Source organism: Microtus ochrogaster, linkage group LG2 (genome assembly GCF_000317375.1).
Source record: "Microtus ochrogaster isolate Prairie Vole_2 linkage group LG2, MicOch1.0, whole genome shotgun sequence".
NCBI classification, from domain to species: domain Eukaryota; kingdom Metazoa; phylum Chordata; class Mammalia; order Rodentia; family Cricetidae; genus Microtus; species Microtus ochrogaster.
The window spans coordinates 41875943-41898025 of NC_022028.1; the positions used below are offsets into that span (position 1 = coordinate 41875943).

Below are 22083 nucleotides of genomic sequence, written 5' to 3' on the forward strand. Positions count from 1 at the left end.
CTTCTGGCCTGCAGGCATACACACAGACAGAATATTGTATACATAATAAATAAATAAATAAATAAATAAATAAATAAATAAATAAATAAATAGAAGTCATCCTTGCATAAAATGGCAAAATTCTTTTACTTTAAACAAAATATCTATTGAGTGGCTTAGTGAGTGTCAGAAGCCACTACAAACAGACCTAAGAGCTTTACAATAGAGCCGGGGCCTTTTAGATGGGGGCTGTCTGTAGTGGGATGTGCAGGCTTTGATACCATATTCCAGTACTGCTCCAGAGAAGTGTAACCAGAGGGAGGCATACGGTTGTATAGGGTCATTACTAACAATGAGTCCAGAGACCACGGCTGAACTAAAGGACATCTAGCCAGTTCCCTGCTTCCTCAACAACCCTTGCCATGTCAGCTCATCTTGCCAAGTGCAGGTTCTTAAAGCTTGAGTGGACAGATAACTTTCCTCTGGTCTTCTTGCCATACACCCAAACCACATGGACAATTCAGATTTCCATGGCGAGTGATTCTCCCCTCCTCCCAGACTTCAGGGGAATTTCTTGCCTTGGTGTTATAGTCAGAGCTCATACTGAAGCTGGGAACCCCTACAGCATAGCCTGGTTAGTTTAGATATTGTCACTCAGCCATTTTCTTTCCCCTTTAGGATTTTTTTTTAAGAGCTAATCACTGGGAACAAACCTATTTTCTGTTTCTACTTCTGCATGTTGCTGGCTACCTATACTCCAAAAATATCATTTGATTTTAGTTACATACTAAAGGAACCACATTGAGTAAAATATGGCTTGCTGATAGTTACTGTTGTCCACATAAAATAGCTAGAGAGAGCTATCAAGGGTGATGAGCATTGCTGTCCAGGTCAGTATGCACAGATAAACCCCAAATGTTTATCCCTCCCTCCCTCCCTCCTCAGTTAAATGGAAGAGGAAGTTAAGGAAGCAATAACTCGAACAAACATAATTTGGTCGGATATGTTGGCAGCTAGCTCTCTCTGCCATGCTAAAAATTCTTTACTTCCTATGCAGCTCCCATCCTTAGGGGTGGCATTGCATCCTGAGAAGTTGGCATTTCAAACTGTCACCAAGTGGCCAGCCCAGATGTTTTCTCTCTGACCCTGGTCAGGAGGTTATTTAAGAAAGTTCGAGCAGATTTATCCATCTGTTTGTTTCTTTCCCCACGGAACAGCTGCTGTGGCCTCTTTCTCAGGAAAGCACAGCAACTTGAAATACAATCATCCCCACTCCCCCTTCATCCCCACAAATGAGCTTTCTCTCAAGGAGATAAGTGAAACACTGACATTTCCCTCTCTGGATAGGGAGGGACAGGAAACGATGTTTTTAGTTGTAGGAATCAAGGGCCTTCAATATTTCTCCATGTGTGTCTGAGGCCCACATGTGGGCTGGCATCACATGCTCCTTTCTCTTTGAGGACTAATCAGCAATGATCCAGGAGTAACAGAACTAGCATTAAGAGGACTTGAGTTGAGCCGGGCGATGGTGGTGCACGCCTTTAATCCCAGCACTCGGGAGGCAGAGGCAGGCGGATCTCTGTGAGTTCGAGACCAAGCCTGGTCTACAGAGCTAGTTCCAGGACAGGCTCCAAAGCCACAGAGAAACCCTGTCTAGAAAAACAAAACAAAACAAAACAAAACAAAAAAAAGAGGACTTGAGTTGATTGTACGCACACTGCAGTTTTCATCTAGTATCTGGGGCGGATCATTTTCTAAAGCAGCGTTCTCATTCTTGATGATTTTTGTTTTTCAAGGTTTCTTTGCATTTGTGTATTTAAAACATTTTATTTTTTATGAAAATAGTCACATCATTATCTCCCCCAATCTCAGTTCCTCCCACGATGTCCCTGCCTCTCTCCTGCTCCCTCTGAAACTCACAATCTCTTTTTCCTAACACACACACCCGCATACACATGCACACGTGCACACACACACACACACACACACACACACACACACACACACACACCTTATGCCAAGTCCATTTAGTGTTGCTTATATGCATGTTTTTAGGGCCGACCACTTGGCCAATTTGGGGGCCCATCCCGGGAGCAGACTAATTCTCCCTCAATATTTGTTAATCACCTGTAGCTCTATCTTGGGGTGGAGCCATATGAGATTCCCCTCATCCATGCTGGCCTAGCAACAAGTGTCATCACTGCCCAGGTCTTGTTTAGGCAGCCATATTGTTGAGACTTCCTGGGCGCAGCTTCCACCTTTTATCTAGAAGATAGAATTTGGCAGCAGATGTCCTGATTGCTTTTCCCTTCTGGGATTCTCTTAGAGTCTGGGGAATATAGTAGATAGAAAAACCACAATCAAATTTCAAAAGAGACCAGCGTTTAAGTACATTGTCTTGCCAGTGCTTCTATAGAATATACATCCGAATGAGGTACTGAAGGGAAATACTATTTTAATGCTTTCTGAACTTATATTTATATTTTTCCTCTTAAAATGTAGTGAAATCCCATGGATTACATATTAGCAGGATGTGTGTGTCTGTGTGTGCACGTGTATGTCTGAAGATGTTAAGAAAATGTTTAAAGAGTGAATTTGGCTAGAAAATTAAAGGCCCTTAAGGTTATGAACCAAAACTAAAAGGCCCTTGCAGCAAATTATCTTTCTCTTGAAAATACCAATGAGTCTGAGGTTACAGTCTGGGGTTTGTGTATAAATTCATATAACATGATAATATAATAGGCACTGGTGGCACGGGCCTTAGTCCCAGCACTCAGAAGTCAGGGGAAAGTGGATATCTGTGAGGTTGAGGCCAGCTTGGTCTACAGAATGAGTTCCAGGACAGCCAAAGTTGTTACGCAGACAAACCCTGTCTTGAAAAGCAAAGGAGAGAGAGAGAGAGAGAGAGAGAGAGAGAGAGAGAGAGAGAGAGAGAGAGATATCACTAATAAGTAGAGTTCTTTTCACTTATAAATTTAACAATCAGGATAGGGTTGTGGAAGATAAAGGCGAGAAGCTAAATATGTAGTGGTATCTTGGGCCTCAGTAAGTTTTCATTTGGGCAGGTAAGACAGAGGAAAGTTAAGGTCCAGAGAGTGGAATAGAAAGGTTCATAGAAAAGGAAGATCAGCATGGATCAATGCGGCGTGTAGCTGCCATGGGTATGGAACATCAAAAGTGTCACCGGGGAGCTATTTTGTCTCAAGTCCCAGGAAGATTTGGAAGGCAGAGCTATTTAGCCTGTTGTCGTGTGTACTTCCATAAAAGACCCATGGGTGACCGTGGTGAATTTTCCCCTCCCATCCCCTGCCCTGATGAGTATCAACCATTGGCTGAAACTGGAGGGACAGCTGTACGTAATGGATATATAGCAGATTAATGCATGGGACAGTATATGTATACATGGGGCAGGGCTTGGGGGACTAGGAAGAAGATGGGTTTGGCCACTTTGGATAGATATGTGGATAAGCAGTAGAGAGAGACATTGAATTTTTATGTGAACCATGACCTGCTCCCGTGGTGTGTAGGACTGAGTCCTGCAGCAGGTGGGCACAGAAGGCATTAGTACACTAAGATGTTTGGCATTGTTGTGGTTGGAACCTCAGTGAGCCAATTAAAAATACCTGTCTGTCTTTGGAGCAGCATGGAAGGAACTCTCAAACTCTAACCCCTTTGTTATGTGGGTAGGAAACTCAGGATTCAAAGTATTTTATCTCAATTCACTAAAGTTTTTGTGAGAACTAACTAGTAAGACAGTATCCATTCTTCATATGTAATAATGGAGGCCTGGACATAACTGGTATTTGTGAATGTAACCACAAACGTTCACATAGAATAGATGTTTGGAAGAAAAAGTGATAGGTCTTGGTTTTCACTTTCAACCCACTGCTCATATTTTGCAGACTTGTTCACAAAGCCTTATGGCCCAATTTTCTATACTCACCCCGTTCTTTATGGGATTTTTTTCTAGGCCCCCTCCCCTAAAATATGACTTCCTTTTTACTTATTGCTGTTTAAGTATTGGGATCCTCTGGGGTTTCAAAACATGACTTTTGGGGGGCAGGGGAGAGCTGCTGGAATACTGTCTTAGGGAATAGACTATAGCTCGGTGGTAGAGTGCTTATCTAGCTTGTACAGGTTCTGGGATGGATCCCCAACACGTGGTGGGTGCAGGGAGAATATTGACCAATAAAAGAATACAGATTAATTTTGTTTTTCAGGTAACTAAGCAAGACAAGAACCTTATAAAGCCTCTGTATGACCGATGCAGGATTATCAAGCAAATCTTGTCAACACCGTCCCTGATCCCAACGATTGTAAGTAAAGATGGCTGCACGATTTGGAAACCTTGATTGGCACCTTGCACCTATGCTGTTTAGCCCTGGGTCATAGCAGCACAAATGTTACCAAGTGGCCTCCCTAGCTGTGTATACTATGACCCCACAAGCTCCTGTCATCTTCCCTAACCTAGTACTGTGCTTAACATTGATCTAGCAAGAACTGCTATGAACTAAAACATATCAAACTGGCATGCTTGGGGCCACTCTTGACATAATTTCATTTCTTTGCCTTCCTTTTGGGAGAGCAGAAAAACACAATGGGTTTCAGTGTGGCACTATTAATTTTTAACATAGCTAGACAAAGACAGAGTATCTCTGTTCTGTGTGTGGTGGTTAATAAAACTGGCAGTGCACTCTTTGAAATACGGAGACGTTCTTTGGTTCCATCTGATCACACTATACTAGATATAAGCAAATTTATCTCAATAAATAGAAGTACAGAAACTGAGGCTATTTTTAAAAAATAAATTTATAGGCAGACAGAAGCACCACACATCCACTCCGTCGGTTCCAAAACAGCTACTCAAGATATCAGTATAAAAAGCAGCAAATATGAATTTAAGTAAATAGATATGAATTTGAATCTACTTAAGTATGTTTATAAGTCTGTATTTTAAGGGATGTTAGGAGAATGATAAATTCTGTCTAAAATGTTCCCTTTGAGGAAGAAGAATAATTTAAAGGGGAATATGACTCTTATATTTCAAGAAAACCTTTTTTTTTTTTTTTTGCTGTCAAATTACCAGAAAGGTTAAAGAGTAACTTACAGCTTCTTTGGCCATCTAAGGGGCCTCTCTAAACTTGAGTATCCTTACCATCCTCTGTATTGACTGTGGCCTGCTCTGGGTCTGAGGGAACAATTTTTGGATAAGGTGTCTGTAGTGCATCTTGCCTTAGCCTGTATTTCTGCTGTGAAGCTGGAGTGCAGGAGGTCTCGGGGAAGGGAGGACCCACTTGACTACACAGTGCAACCTGGGCCATATCCCAAATGCCTGTTTGTCTTCCTTGGACCAGCAAATATAGACAAACTTGGGAAGCATTGTAGCTCAGCATGGATATATCTTTGCTCCACAGGTTGTTAACGAAAATGAGCAAGGGCTCTTGGTAGTTTCTCTTCCAGTTCTCAGTAGCCTTATGGGCTGCTGGCTTGTAGGCTTGTCTACTGGCTGTAGGCTTGTCTATGAGCTTGTAGGGTCTTGCAGTCCTCTTAAATTCTCAAGAGACGTGTAACACTCTGTGACTATTTGACTCTGCTTGTGACAAGCAGGAGGAAGAGGACTCCGATGAGGACTGTCCACAGAGAAGCCAACAACCTTCTTTACCAGATCCAGTGTCTCGCCTTCCTGTTGGTGATCACCTCACCTACTCTGAGACAGAGCCTATGAGGACCCTCCTACCAGATGAAAAGAAAGAAGGGAAGCAACCAGCTCTCTCCATGTCCAACTTACACGAGGCCACTATGTGAGTGAGCAGCCTGGGTGTGGCCTCTCAAAACCCCTGGCGTGGGTACCTTGCCTGCACATTAACAATTCAACATCTGTTCAGGGACTAAACTGTGTTCTCCCGCAGAGAATAGAACTGAAAGTGCCTTAACTGGAAACTACAGAAGGCAGAGCTGTAAAGAGCCACAGGAAAGCCCTACACATGCCATAAGTATTGATGTGCAATTACTTCGATCCTACTTTTTTGTTGTGTCTTGGCACTAGTAACCCTTGTAACCCTTAGCAGTGTCAAAGGAGATCTGATCTTTGAATATTGAACCCAAAGGAGTAAGATCCTTTGTGGGTCAACAGTGGCCAGAGCCCTTCTTTTCTTCCCTTTCTTTTCTTATTATATTCAGAAGACATAGTGTTGCAGATGGGGAATGACCTTTGCCACCAGTCAGTGAGTGGGGCCTTTGTTGTCTCAGTCAGGAGATGTCTGGATTTGCCTTACTATTCCCGTTATCCAGTGCTTGGCATATGTTTTGACCATGTGGCCTTTTTGGTTTTGGTTTACATAGTGTGTATGTAACATCCCACACTATGAGGTCTTCTTTAACATGCTTATATGTGTGTCCCAGATGGAAATGAGGTAAAACCAAGGACAATACGCAGTGTTTAGCTTGTTGGGAAAAGAGAATATAGCTTTCTTTATTCTCTCATTCTCTCCAACCTTTGGGTGGTCGTTGTAAAGAAGTCATTTCTAAATTTAGGCGGGTGGGGGCATTTTTGAAATTGATAGACTTGACTTATAGAAAATGTCTGTATATAACTTCAGTGTTCAGTCTCTGAAAGGATGGATTCTACCACGAGGTAGACTGCAATGGAGTGTCAGCCCTTCCCTGGGTTCGGTTTCATTTCCAAAGGCTTTGTCCTTCTCCCCTCGCTCTAAGGACGTAATATTTTCCCTCTTGTCACTCTATCTTTACAAACCTTGGTGTGTATTCCATTCCTTAGATGCCTTCTCTGTCCTATGATCTTCTTATCTCACCGTAACTGTCACCATTTTTCACAGCAGATGCAGTACACCGTTCTTTCTCTGTGCCTGTGACCCTGTTCATGTCAGGGAATACTAGGCTTATGTGCTGCATCTGCACTGAGGCCACGTTTACAGTGTGGGCCAGGCTTACTCGGAACGTTCTTCCGTGATCACTCCCCAGTCATTCTGTGCCCAGTTTGCTGATCTAATGCAGCCGTGATCGCTCAGCCAGGCTGGTGCTCAGTAACGGCAATTGTGTTTCACCTGACACAGGCCAGTCCTTCTTGACCATCTCCGGGAGACCAGGGCTGACAAGAAGAGGCTACGGAAAGCCCTGCGAGAATTTGAAGAGCAGTTTTTCAAACAGACAGGAAGGTAAGCGTGAGCAGAGTTTTTTTATGCCAGTATTTCCTAAAGAACTAAGGTTCAGAATGAACTCTGCTTTTGTAGGAGAGGGATAAGATGTCGGTCCTAGCTGAAGACCGTGTGTTTGGACAATGCAGTATACCATGGTAACACTGTGAGGGATGCTTCCTGGGATGTCGATGTTAATAGCTGCCAGGTGTTAGCATCAGTCTGTGCAAAGTGACAGCCGAGCTCTGAAAATGCTTTAATGTCTGAACTTCATCCCAACTACCAAAATTAACTAAGCTTAAAATGTCCTTAATTTTTAGCCCTTGTTCTAAGATTTTTAGTTCCATGAGTTATTCTCAAAGTATTACATGAATGCTTTCCTTCAATGTCCCCTCTAACCTTCACCACCCATCTCTGTTTTATTCCAGGCTTTAGTCAAAAGTTCATAGCTATTTTTCTCTCCCTGAAATATTTAGTTGGACCATCTGTCTTCCTATGTTTTTCTGTCTCCACCCAGCTGTTACTATACCCTCTTTAATTCCCTGTAATTTTCAGTGTAACCAACAAAACTGTATATGTAGTCAGGTGAGGAATGTTAGTGTCTTTTGGAGACGAGGCAATGTACTTAGCCGTCCTCAGTCTCTGTTTACACAAACGAGGTGACATTCTCTGTCTCCTTGGATAAGTTAGGAAGCCATGACTGTGACATGGGGCATTAGTCTTAAACACCCCACCCTCCGCCAGGTGTTCCCAACCTGCCGCAACTGCCAGAAGATTGCAATGCAAATGGCCCAACAACAACAACAACAAAACAAATAAAATTACATATTACAATACTGTGTAATGTCAAAAGGTACGGTGTTCTTACGAGCATATCACTCTCCCAAAGTCACAGAACTTCCAAGTGGCAGAACTGAGCTGAAAGGTTCTTCCTACTAACCACACCAGCTTGGGCATGATTTCCCAACTGCCTTTTGATCGTGCCTTGCTGTCATTTCCTGTCAGCCCACAGGCTGCTGTGAGGGTGTGGTACTGTGGTAGAGCACTTTGGGACATCCATGCTTAGCCTGCCTGCATCACTATCCGGGAGAGCTTTTCTATTTTCCAGGGCTATCCGTTAGCAATGGGCTTACTAGGTGAGAAACTTGTAGGTCTACAAAGTAACAGGCTGACGAGGTGCTTTGAGTTCATATGTGACTTACATTAAAGTTATCTTTAAAATTATTCAGTTGGCATTTTTTTATTCTGTCAAGTATTTGAGTTGGTTTCAGGATTTCAAATCTTAGCAGGCAGTGCATGAAAAATAAGTTGCTTAGGTTTTAGACACATACAGTCTTCTCATTACCTTGAGTTGCCTGAAGAAATGACATTTTTACCTGTTTGAACACAGGAGTCTGCCTTAGAGTATGAGAGGTTCCGGTGTGCTGGCAGTCCTGCCTGTAGGATCTATCAGTAGTAGTATTTGGCATGCCTTTTAGCATCAAGGTGGCTTAACTGTTCTGCCTGTTCTTGGTAATAGCCATTGATTGTGTGTATATAAAAATCTATTCATCAGCATATATCTAAGAAGGAATTTGCAGAAGAACATGATTGCAATTTATTCATGACTTAACTGCACTCAAGGAGCAGCTTGTTTTACTGTACGTATAGTTCCTAAGCCTACGTTAGATATGTCTGTGCTTGCTTGCTCCATGTGAAGTAATGCGCCCTCTTGTGGTGATATGTCATCTAATAGGAAAATGCTCATTTATTAAAACTGAACTCAACCAGTTGAATGGCAAGGAAATAGACTTTAATATTTTTTTTCCTAAGACTGTTACTACTAAGATTTAACCACCGATAAAGCTAAAATGACCATGGGAATGGATTTTTCTCTACATTTAGAAAGACTGTAAACATTCATGGCAGTAGAACAAGAGCACACAGTAGACTGTGCATATACCAAAGTTATGCACTGATACACAGCCCAGTCTTTCAATTGGTATGCAAAAGATATTGCAACTGAAACTGTGTGTATGTTCATATATATGGAGGCAAGAGGACAATTGGGATTGTCTAAGGATCAAAACTTGTAGGTCCTAAGGATTGAACTCAGTCCATCAGGTTTGGTAGTAGCCACCTTTACCTCTGAGCCATCTCACTGGCTCCAATTTTGACTATGTAGACTTATGGATTCCATCTCTCAAGGAGAAGCTCAGAAGCTCTATGCACAGCAGCAGAAACAGGGTTAACTGCTGGGAAACATTGCAAGTTTATAAGACGGCCTCTGAAGGGTTTTGTCACTATAAATTTATGGACTATTCGTGCAATCAAATATCTGCAGTATTATCGGGATGTTTTTTTCTAAAATGTTTTCACTGTAAGAGCCAAACATTTTGCACAGGCATGGAACTCTGGCAAGAAAGAGGATGAGCAGAAAAGGGATTCCTCAGAGGGGGCTCTAGCTTGTGCCTTTTCACCTGCGCCATTGTTCTGTGCCTGAGCATGGGACCTCACGTTTGCAACAACACACTGGCAAAGGGTAGTGTTACTTAAAGACATGGAGCAGAGATTGAGGCTAAAGGGATGTAAAGAAGGCACACACACGCACACACACACACACACACACACACACATACACACACATATGCACACACATGCATGCACCATGTGGACATTATAGTCCCCTGTCAGTTACGAAAGGACCTTTAATGACCCGGCTCATGTATCTACTAATAGACTGTATCTTCTTTTCTGCAGAAGTCCACAGAAGGAAGACAGGATGCCAATGGCGGATGAGTACTATGAATACAAGCACATAAAAGCCAAACTGAGACTGTTGGAGGTCCTCATCAGCAAGCAGGACGTGGCCAAAACTATTTGAGGTTTGGCTCTGATCAGTTCCACCCAAGATAAAGTCAAGTTTATTTTCCTCTATTGTTCTTGCTAAGTAGTTTTGATGTACTGAAAACTGAGCACTTTAGAGATAGTATTAGCTGTTTTTACAAAGGAAGAGCTAGTGTAATCATACACGAGAAGGGATTTAAATAGGGAAATAGTAGGTAATATTGGGATCGGTAAAAGCATTCACCCTACTCCACACAAAACTGAAATCCACAGTCAAATGTAATTGTCTCAAAAAAATCTAATATCTTGTCAAACCTAAAATAACACATAGGCAGACTACCTGCTAGGGAAGGTTTATTCGTGCCTAAAGATTGACCTCATTGATGTATGGAAAAGAACAGGGTTGAAATTAACTGTGAGACAAGGAAAACTTCTGCTCTTCATCCAGGGAGAAAAACAGCTGTTAAGAAGGTAATTTAAACGAGACAACATCCACTACCTTGTCTTGTATGTCTGTAGGCGTTCTAAACACCCTAAAGTACACCCGACTGTGTCACTAATCTCTTACTTCTACATGAAAATAGTGCATTATCTGATCTGTTATTTGAACAGTTACATTTCTGGTTACCAAAGTTCATTTGGATGGCATGTACTTTGTGAATTATCTTTGTCTATAACTGACAAATGTTTATATTAAAATAAAATATTAAAAATTTAAAATAGGTATTTTGGATAGGTGTGTCTGCAGTATAATAACTCAATGTGACCATAGTATTATTGCTAATTTTCTTGTTTCCTACACTAAGATTATATAACTATTTTTCCATTGGAAATATGCATCTTTCCTAATGTTCCAAGGTCTGTACTTTATAAAGTGAAACAGCTTTCTTGAGTTGCATTCATTCTGCACAGGGTCAAAAGCTTGGAAATCACCAAGACACCTTTTATTTGCTTTTCAGTGATCCAGCTTTTTCTCCATTCATTTAAAACACATTTATTGGGTTTGGTTTTTGTAAAATCAAGTAACAGATAGACATTTTCTCACTTTCAACTTTGTTTCTATTTCTGTTTTCTGTATTTTTAAGCATGGTGTTGAAGAAACTCAGATTTTTTTATATTGCTTGGGCAGAAAAAGATACTGATTCCAAAAGCGGACTATATCAGAGGCATATTGTTTTCTCTGTAGTCACCTGATGTTTTAAATCTTTGATGAATCAGAGTAACGGCCTTCATAAATTTGTTTAATTGAAGTCATCTACTTGTAACAGGACAGATACACAACTATTTAAGGTTTACAAATTACATCTTTGATAAGGGAAATGGTTTCGTGAGATGTATACAATTGCTATTAAAATGTAACTATATTCTATATGATTGTAAATATTTTATACAACATACAAATAAAATATTTTTCTATTATATTTATTATGTTGAAGCACAGTAACTTTCCTGTTAGCTAATATAAATAACATAAATAACACTGTCAAACAACAAGGTGGAAGTGCTGACAATCTAGGCTTTAAGATTTAACTCATGCTGCAATTACACCCTTTCATGCGGTTTGGAGTTATCCCAATATTTATTCAGTAGATTAAATGGATGCATATTTAAACACCATTTAGAAGCCATTATTTTGTACTTTGCTAAAGCGGTCTATATAACTGTCTTGTTATGTTTGGCATAAAGGAAACATAAAAGCATTGCAGCATCTAGGCAAACAAAGTGTCAGGACAACTTGGGGACATCCTTGGAAGTGGTGGACAGGGTGGGCCAGAAGAGACACAGAAAGGCTCTGAATGATAGTTTGCTTTTTGTGACAGCGGCATATGCATGCTTCAGTGGGACATCTGGTGATGAAAATGAACAACAGAGGGCAATGCTCCTATGGGAAGACACTGCAGGGGAGGGTACCAAAGTGGCGTTAACGTCCAACACTGATGTTACAGGTTTTGCAGCTGGGGTCTTTCTTTGCATTTGCAGTAGACAAACTCATGAGCTGATGACCAGTGATTTCTGCCACGGTGCCCAGAGAAAGAGCCACGGGGTCAGTGTAAATGACTTCTAAAATGACATCCTGGGCGTGGTGGTACACCAGCGCCCCATCTTCTTCCGTACAGGTTAGAAACTTATTATCCTTGGAATTGAGTTGTGGAAGGCGCTGCTTACAGAATTCATCTCCTGGTGATCCCACAGGGGCAATGACAAGAATCACATAATGATAAGCAGTGTACATACAGTAGAAGTCCCCAAAGTATAAGTTAGTATTGGGGTTGAAAAGTTTTTCTGCTGCAATCTCAAACCTGTATCTTCCATACGGTGAATCCTGGGGTGGCTTCCCTGTGTTGAACTCAGTGCTGCAGCTGAAGAAGATGCCTTCTAATTTCCCACTGATGGGTGAGCCGTGGCTGCCACTATTATCCTTGACAGAAGGCTGCATGGCATTCCCATGGTGTTCTCTGCGGGAGAAAGGAGACAGCCACTGCTCAGTACAATAGTGGGAAATTTACTGATTTACAGATTTGAATAGCACAACAATCTCTACCTACTGTTAAAGACTTGGATGGCCCGACTTTCACCAGACCAAGGGTAATATATCTTTTGACAGTACTTACCACAGCCTTGGACCTAAGATAAAGATGATCTACAAGCCTTGGAGGTCCTTAACAATGAAATAAATTTCCTGGACTGACTGAAAAACTGAACTGCAATTAGAAATCTTACAGGTGAAATTAGCTCCATTTGAACTTCAGGGGTTTTATAAGTGACATTAAAAAGAAAACTAAGTATTGAATATATGAACACTGCTAAGTAGAACTTGGTTTAAATGTGTGCTATCTACCAAGGATTGTCCATCCTGTCTGGTGACCCCAGAACTGGGCTGCTGCTGCCATGGACTGAGGCATCTCTCAGCGTTCATCCTCAGAGACTGCAGGAAGATCTCCATTGTGCTCTGGTCTCAGAGACTACAGGAAGGTCTCCGTCATACTCTGGTTTGAAGACAGCAGCGGTGGTGTCAACTCTTGGAGTCTCCTGTCCTTCTGGGGTACCTTGTGACTGTCCTCTCCACAGGATCCAGTACCATCAGTGCTAGACTGTGGAGTTACTCCCTAATGAGCCACAGAAGGCTAGACCACTGATAGCAGGGACATCATTGCAAGACAAATCAGAGACTACCCTTCACTTCTGTGATCAAACTCAAAAGCAACTAGCCTAATGAGTTCACTATGCCATCTGAATGATGTCAGAGTGAAAAATTGTTCTTACTGTAGATGTTTCATAGAATTTTAACTTTCTTCCACATGCACAGACTGAGAAAAATGAAATAGAGTAACTCCAAAGGAAAACAATCCATAATATATGAAATGCTTGAAAAACAAATCAAAGTGAGGATTCCAAGGAAACTCATTAGAATCCAGATAAAAAATGCAGGACAACAAGGAAATAAATTTCAATGCATAACAGATTTTCCAATAAAATCATGAAATAGAATCAATCAGAAACATTGTGCAAAATACTTAATACAATGGCAAGCTGCCAAGATACATGAGGATAGAATTTCTGAACCTAGGAGGTCTTGCAGCCAACAAAAGAATAGAACAAAGAAAGCCTGTAAGATTTAAGAGATATGGTTAAACAAATGTTCTCATCATACAAGTTTCAGTAGTTAACGAAGTGGAATTTATTTTTTTTGAAGAAGTAGTTTTTTTTTGTTGTTTTTTGTTTTTTTTTTTTTTTTGAGACAAAGTCTCTCTTTGAAGCCCCAGGTAGCTTCAAGCTGAGAATTTCCCAACTCAGCATCCCAAGTGCTGGCACAATCCCACACTTGGCTGAAGACGGAATTTCTACTGCCCTGGTTTTTATTACACAGTGTTTATCAACTGTCATAACAGAATGTTCGTTATTGACTGCTGGTCACAGAAGACCCACAGGTCAAGTGACAGTACATTTACACTACAGAAGACAGACAGTTAAAAAACCTGTTAAGGCGTATATTTTAAATGTAAATTGGTAAAACTACTTATTAATGTGAAACATTACTTATTAATGTGAAAAGAGAACCTAACCCTTTTAGATATAATTGTATAGCAAAAGCCCTAGAAGGAAGGCCCAACATGTTTTCAAATTGAGATTAGAGTGAAGACCCAAAAGACAGACTTTCACGGTTAATCTCTATTTCTGCCTTGGGAGCCTGTAGAGTTATATTTCTTGTTATTTAGAAGTAATTAAAATTAAGAACTTTTACTCTCTACTTAGGCTGGGCGGAAGTGTTTTGTACCTTATGTTTTGGCCATTTTAACCCAGACCAGACACAGGTTACTTCTTGCAGCTTGTTTGCCAGCGCCAGCTAGTCTCATTTGCTGCCAGACCCACTGCCCACTCCTTGCCTTCTCTGTGACCTGAGACCCTATCATCCAGTTCCTTGACACTTTCCTCTCTTTGAATTCCCAGTGTGAGGCACCACACAGCAGATATAAGGCACAGAGGAGGCTAGCCTTGGGTGTCTTCCTGACTTCCTCATGTCTGAACTCTGTGGCTCCAGAAAGGCTGGCTTCTGTCTACTGCTGCTGGGTGGGTGACGGGACTACCTTCCGTTCTCAAGAAGAGTAAAACTGCATCTTGATATTTGCAGGTTGCTTTCGTGTCTTATTAGTAGCTCAACTCCATTTCCACTTTCATAAAAGGAAGTCTCATTGAGTTCTCTCCAGAATTCCCCAGTGCTTCTTTTTCTTGCTGGATGCCTACCAGCATGCTAAAGAATAAATAGAAAATCCAAGGTAGTACTCCGGTAAGGAAGGTTTTTTGTTTGTTTGCTTTTTACCTACCACCATAGATAGAACAGCAGCAGGCCTCAGAATCCTCCACCTGACAACTATCTAATGGAGCTTGTTAAAAATGTAGGTTCGAGGAAACACGACCTCACAGGGAGGCCTCGTGAGAAACAGTGGGCTGTCCAGGAGCAAAGATTGTATTTTCTCCAACTCCAATTGTCTTCTTCACTCAGTTTTCAGGAGTTTCCGATGTGCCTTGGAATAAATTTCTTCAGAACTTATTCCATCTGGGGGTTTCTCAGATAAAATTCACAGGCATATGCTGTTTATGACCTTTGGAACTATTCCAGCGCCATGAGGCTCAGCCCCACCCTCCTGTCCACATAGTCATGGTATCTGACAATCCTTATTTTCAGTTTGCATAGTATCTATCTGCTCTTCGGGTTTATTGGTATTTTTCCTCTTGTCCTGCTCCAGTCCACCCACTGCTGTGTTATATTCCTACTGTTACTGTCCACATACTGTGTTTAAATCAGTTCTAAAAACATTCATGTTGCTTTGTGCATTTTTGTTCCCAGTGTGTTTTCAATTGCCTATCAAAAGTTTTCTATTTGTATGTTCTATAAGTTAGAGCTGTGTTGATCTTCAGTATTCCTTCCTTGTCCAGGTTCTGTGTTTACTGATTATTGATGAATTTCATTGTCTGGATCTGGGCTACTGTGAGACTCTGGGTCTGATTTAAATCTAATATTTCAGTAGGCCCTTCTGACTATATACTAGAGAGGGTCATTTTATTATTATTAGATAAGGAAGAATATCTAAATTCTCCTTTAGGTATCCAGTAACATTAAGGTGAGAATTCAAGTTTCCACTGGACTCAGCGAACACAGTCTGGCTGGGATAGATCATTCTCTCCAGTTGTCTTCAGTAATTACAAGGGTAGAAAGACTCCACTGGCCTCTGCTGGTAGCCTGTGACTGATTCCCACACACCCACGGCTTTGGCTGAAGTGGATGCAGCAGTTTTCTCCTGGTCCTTCAGGTGAAGGGCCAGGCCTTTTGTGCTTGTGATCTGCACCATGGGCATTTCTAGGTTGCCAGTTTCTTTAGCACACAGTCTAGCACATATGGGGTAAATGGAGACACAGAGAACTAACCCTGTATTTTTTCAGGGTTTTTAGTTGAGCCAAGTTCCTCTTTCATTTCATGGTCTTGTATTTTATACAAAAATTTGAGGATTTTAAATTATCCTTGGGAGGAGGAACAGGAAAGCCTTTATCTATTTTTATTTTGGCTCTTCAAAATGGATACACCTCACTTCACTCTCCTACAAACCCCAGGTACTTATGTGCCCCTATGAGTACATCTCCATGGAATAATAAAAGTAGGGAACATACGCAGAACTTGAAGCTTTGAAATGTGTCTTACTTTCAGTGACAGAACACCAACTAAGAGGACAACAAATGGTTTGGCAGCAAAAGTACAGGAATTGCGACACGGGTCTACCAAGCACCAGGTAGAGAGACACCCAAGGTAACTAGGGAACAGGAACAAGGGCGAGGGAGCAAGAGATTTTCATTCAAGGTAAGGACATGCTCATTTAGTGTTGTTTATTTTTTTTTAGACGAGACCAAAATTAGTTCAGAATTTATCCATGATTTTTTTCAGTTATGATGATCTGTGAAGATTATCAGGTAATTGTGAGATTCATTCATAGCCAATCAAGCATTCTGAAGATAACATCTTAAAGGGATCCTAATCAAGGAAATGTATCTTGATGATAGTTTACTAATTAAAAGGAAAACCAAGAACCATAGAAGTAAATGTCCTTACTAAAGTTCACTGCATAGGAGACTGAAGTATTTTTTTTTGTTGTTGTTATTTGTAGTTTTGGGGTTTGAACCTCAACCACTACACACCAGGCAAGCACACTGGCAGAGCTCCATCTCCAGCTGAGAAAGGGCTTCTTCTTCTTCCTTTTTTAAATAAGGCTTTAAAAAATGCTGATGTCTACCCATGCCCTAGTAACTGTATTTGTATGTAATACTTCAAGATATAATTTACATGGGTTTTACTAGATGTTATTTTTGGAATTAAAACAAAAGTACATTCTGTTGTTGGTACACACATTTTTCATGCTTATGGGCTGGAATTAAATCATGTAATGTGTACAATTACTTTATCCTTTTCCAGGTGCTCTGATGCTAACTTTTTGTATTTTTGGAAACATTTCTGAGAACGAATTAAGCAAATGTTAATAGTTATAGAAAGGCTCTTCCCATGGAAGGATCAAAAAAATCCTAGAGAAATACTGACCTCCAGTGGCCACACTCAGCAGTCATTGGCAGGATCCCAGGAACCCGAACCTACACCCAAGATCTGTTTTCTGTTGATGTGTTTCTTTTGGAGGCAGCAGCAAGCGTGGAAATTTTTTGGTTTTCAAATTTTATGCTAAAAATATAGAAACTTCTCTTGCTGAATATACTAAGTCATTCTGCATTAGCAGCTGATAAGCACAATAATTTGCCATTCAGTTTAAATTAAGTGAATGGCATCCACCAGAAATTATATAGTCTTTAGGCTGGTTAAGAGAACAACAGAATGAAATTTGAATTTATAAGATATTCAAACAAAAGGCAGATAGATATGTTGGCCTTTCATCAAAATACATACAAATACCTGGCACAACAAAGCACTTGACTTTTGTTCAAAAGGGGATAGAAAACATGCCCTCAGGCTCTTGTGGTTGAACATTTGGTCTCCAGCTGGTGGCGCAGTTAGAGCACGTGGTAGAACCAACCTTGCTAGTGGAAGGAGTCCCTGGGGTGGGCCCTAAGGAGGGGCTAGCATAGCACTTCAGGCCATGGTCTACCAAGTTGTCTGGTGCTCTAAGAGTGCTGCACTGCCTGTCCCCATGTCTTCCTGGACAGCAGGAGGGCAGAAGCATTCCTCACAGGTTGATTCTCTCAGGTTCATGACCTCAGTAGTGAATAAAGTGACTAAGGAATAATTCTTCTACAACACATATGCTAGACATTTCTTTCTCAGTGCTACTGCATTCGCCACAGCTTGGAGCTCATTTTGAAACATGATTTTGATTTCCAAGAAATTAGAAAAGTATGTAAAAATTAAACAAGAAGTTCTTGTTTTCATAAATAGTGCTTTCAAGTAAAAAAATCCTTTATAACTCTAAAGTGATTAGAGTTCTTTTTTATTATGTTGTTGTTTCGATACAGGTCTCTTGGCTGTTGCCTAAGCTGAGCTAGAACTCAAAGTGACCTTCCTGACTCATCCTCTCAAATGCTAGTACCATCAGGGTGAGCCGCCACAACCAGCCTGAACAAAACAAAACAGATACTTTGGGTTGTGTGTACAAGTTCAGAACCACTGTACTATGTCATTTTAAAAGGCTATGTCTCTTGGGGCTGGAGAGATGGCTCAGCAGATTAGAATGGTTGCTGCAATTCTAGAGAATTCAGGTTCAATTCCCAGTTCACGTGATGACTGACAACCACCTGTAACTACAGTTCCAGGCGACCCTACACTCTCTCTGGCCTCTGTGAGAATGTGGTATATAGACACACATGCAGTCAAGATACCCAAACAAGTAAATAATAGTGATTCTTACCTAACATAGTCAAAATACTCTTTGTGCTGGTTCCGATAGAACACAGAGAACTTAAGCATGCGTCCCCCAATCACATCAGCCTTCTCCAGCAGCTGTGTTAGATGAACTTTTGAGTAATCTGAAACATTTAAAAGTCGATTATTGAGGACCACAGTACCCAAAGTGCCAGCTACATGCTTTATAAATTAGGAATTATTAATACACATCTTTAGGGAGTTAAACTTGGCAAATAGGAAGGTATCAAGAAAAAATTTGTTGTCTTTCTGTGGCTTATTTTTATTTCTATATAAATATTTTTTGTGGTTCAAGTTATTTCTTAGAATATTCTTGTAATTTTTAATCTTTCAAATTAAAGATTCTGAAGCAACCATGTTCAACAGCCAAGCAAGTGGCACTCAACAGCACATCTTCCACCAGCACCCCTACCCACTAGCACCCCTACCCACTAGTACCTACACCCACCAGCACTTCTACCCACAGCACCCTACCCACCAGCACACCTACCCATCAGTACCCCTACCCACCCATACCCCTACCCACCAGTACCCCTACCCACCAGCACCCCTACCCACCAGTACCTACACCCACCAGCACTTCTACCCACAGCACCTTACCCACCAGCACACCTACCCACCAATACCCCTACCCACTAGCATCCCTACCCACCAGCACCCCTATACACCAGCACCCCTACTCAAGGGCATAGATAAAACTTAGAGGAAATGGTTCTGGACCACTTGCTAAACCTGAACAGCAAGTATTCTTCATCTTTTAACTATGAATATAAAGAAGGGTAATTTATAGAGAAATACTGTAGAACAGTTAAAAGCTGACTTGTCATTTTCCTCGTAATTCTGCACAAATGCTATGAGATGTAGGAAAAATGAGAAAGCCATAGAGATTGCTCTATGAAAACATGCTTTTACTTCCTTTTATTGCTTGAAGTAAAAAAGAAAATGCATTCACCTGACAGCTTATGCATCAGAGCGCGCGCGCGTGCGTGCGTGCGTGCGTGCGTGCGTGTGTGTGTGTGTGTGTGTGTGTGTGTATTGGAACCACCAAAGACCTTCTTTAAGCTAACGAAGTTATAGTATTTCAGCCTTTTTTTATTTTGGTACAAAGTAGCCTCTGGCAGATAAATTATGTAGCTCCCTCGAGTGGAAAAATACCAAGATATTTTTTGTGTGTATTTACACAGAAAAATGCTTGTGCTCCAGGTGGAGTTCTACTTACTAGCAATACTTACCAGAAGTGCTTCAGATTTTGAGTTTGGGAAGTTTATAATATTTGCATATACTTTAATGGTTTTATTATTTCAAAAATCAAAACTGCTTCAAAGTTTAAAATATTCTGGGCACTTTTATCAGTGCTCAAATGTTTCAGATTTCAGGGGCCGAAGAGATGGTACAGCAGTTAAGAGCACTTGTTGCTCTTTCAGAGAACCTGGTTCAATTCCCAACACCTACATGTGAGCACCGTGTGGTTACAGGGACCTGATGCCCCTTTCTGCCCCACCCCACACTAACGCACAGGCATTTGTGCAGGCACTCATACATACATATTTAAAAAGGTTCAGATTCAGAGCATTCCAATTTAGACTTCTTGATTGTGGCTATTCTACAACAGCACAGCATCAAAAGACAGCATGTCTGTATGTCTGACTTAACCCTTTAATGCAGATATACTATAGAGATGGATACTTTGCATTGGTATGGATCTTGCTCTATTGATAAAAATTAAGGTGAAGGACCTCCCACAAACCTTCCTGGTGCTATAAAAACAAATAAAAAGGGATTCAGGAAAAGGACTAAATGTGATGTGGATTCCAGGGCAGGATAGGAATTCCAACGTGATAGAGCAGACACAGGGACGTTATCTCCAGAGAGGTCTGCTTGCTGTTAATACAATATTGGCATCTTTAGCTGTTTCACTTCTGATTACCAAACTATCATAATTATACTTAACTTATCCTACACTATTTCTTTACATTTTAACATCTCTGATGCTGCCTAACAATAAATGCAATAAGAAAACATTGCCATATTTAATTGGCAATTTTCTTTATGATACAGTAAAACAGGGGCTCTTATAATCCATGAGATATAGGGAAATATAAGCAAATATGGTACTTGTGAGAAACTTTACCTTGTTTTCAAATACTGAAATCTTTGGCAGTCAAGAGTGTTAACATTCTTAGCTGCTTCGTCATAGAACAAACAAAGAGGCATGAAGATAAAACCAAAATGAGACAGACTTTCGGCCACTTAGCACACCCTTAGAGTTGACAGATACCAGGATAAGTAGTAGCTAATCATGAGCTGCATCTGAAAGAATGCAAGTGTGTGGCCATGTAAGAAGGGGTTGGGTCTTATCTGAGGTTTGCCACAGATGCGGGAGTTGCAAAGCGACCTGGAAACTGATGAGTGAATTGTTCTCTAGATTGTTTTCAACAAGCTCTTTCATGTTAAACAGCCTCTTTCTAATTTTTTTTCTGTAGCTGAGCACATGTATGTGCACAGTGTGGAGGCCAGAGGTCACCTCAAGTGTCAAGTGCCATCCACCTTATTTTTTGAGACAGGGTCTTTCACTGGCCTAATGCTTTCCAAGAAGCTAGGCTCCTTGTCTTCAGAGTCCCAGAGATCTGCCTGCCTTTGCCATTCCAGAGCCTGGATTACAAGCATGTGCCACCATGCCTGGCTTTTTAAAGTGGGTTCTGGGATTCGTCAGGTCCGCATGCATGCAAGGCAAGCAGTTTACCATCAGAGCTATCTCCCTAGCCCTCTCTGAATTTGTTTAATAGGAAAAATGTCATCCAGGTAAAGAGGAATCAGTAAAGCCCCATCCTAACCGACAAAAGGAGAGGATGGCAAAAGTGCTCTAGGGCACTCAACAAACACACTCTGTGTGACTGAGTGGGCAGAGGAGCAGGAGGAAAGAACACCAGCGCTTCCATGAAAATACTGGACCACTCAAATGGAGTGTGGGGTTCCAGCAGAGAACAGGCCCTCCACATCAGGTTTCTCAGACAGATGACCGCTTAGGAAGTTTGTGATGAATCAAAGATGCACAAACAGGGCAGTAGTTTATAAATAGCCTTTTCAAGCTCCTCCAGAACTTAGGTAAAAATAACAAATATTTCTGCTGGGCATCTACCTAGGTCTATCTCTAACCTAAGTGCTGTTTCTGGTTTCTTTCCTTCAATATCTCTGAAAATGACACAGTAAAGGATAAATAGATATGAACACCCTCTTTACAGGATGAGGGTCCATGAATATTAACTTTATTCAGAAATTGCATCAGTTTTTATTTCACTTTGAAAAAAACTACACATGCAGCAAAAGGCAGTCTGATACCACCACTTAAGTTGCTTCTCTGAGAACTCAGCTCCCTCCAACCAATACGATACCCATTAAGCAATGCTACCAACAGCACCACACCTCTGATGCAATGCTTACTCGCCTTGTAGGTACAAAAAGTGTATGTTGATGATTAGCTTTTCTCGAACGTTAATCAGTATAAACCACAGCTCCTTACCTGCTGTACAGAATTCTATAATTTCACTCCATTCAGACACAACATAATCACCATCAACTTGTTTTGAGGCAGTCTGCACCGCTACTGTATACTCAGTCCTTGGGCTCAAAAACCAGTGTCCACGAACAGTCATTGGCAAGGGAACCGCTTTTGCCACCAATTTTGTTGGAACATCCTAGGAAGATAAAAAGGGA

General features: G+C 41.1%; 2 protein-coding genes across 6 annotated transcripts in view; one reads left to right on the forward strand and one right to left on the reverse strand.

Moving 5' to 3' along the window:
• Positions 1–11380, forward strand: part of Fam13c (family with sequence similarity 13 member C) — a 98696-nt gene extending 87316 nt beyond the window's left edge. For 2 of the 5 annotated variants that reach the window (XM_005360159.3, XM_005360157.3), the window contains 4 exons: positions 4200–4295; positions 5584–5780; positions 7053–7154; positions 9873–11380. In XM_005360159.3, coding sequence (XP_005360216.1) covers positions 4200–4295; positions 5584–5780; positions 7053–7154; positions 9873–9996 — 519 coding nt within the window. In that variant the 3' untranslated portion in view covers positions 9997–11380. Of the gene's footprint in view, positions 1–4199; positions 4296–5583; positions 5781–7052; positions 7159–9872 lie in introns of those variants that run through there. The other 3 variants (XM_005360158.3, XM_026785751.1, XM_026785752.1) reach the window with 3 other exon arrangements.
• Positions 10938–22083, reverse strand: part of Phyhipl (phytanoyl-CoA 2-hydroxylase interacting protein like) — a 35116-nt gene continuing 23970 nt past the window's right edge. The window contains exons 3-5 of the mRNA XM_005360156.3: positions 21890–22064; positions 18356–18473; positions 10938–12415 (exon numbers count right to left, since the gene is read on the reverse strand). Of these exons, the coding sequence (XP_005360213.1) occupies positions 11881–12415; positions 18356–18473; positions 21890–22064 (828 nt within the window). The 3' untranslated portion in view covers positions 10938–11880. The remainder of the gene's footprint in view (positions 12416–18355; positions 18474–21889; positions 22065–22083) is intronic.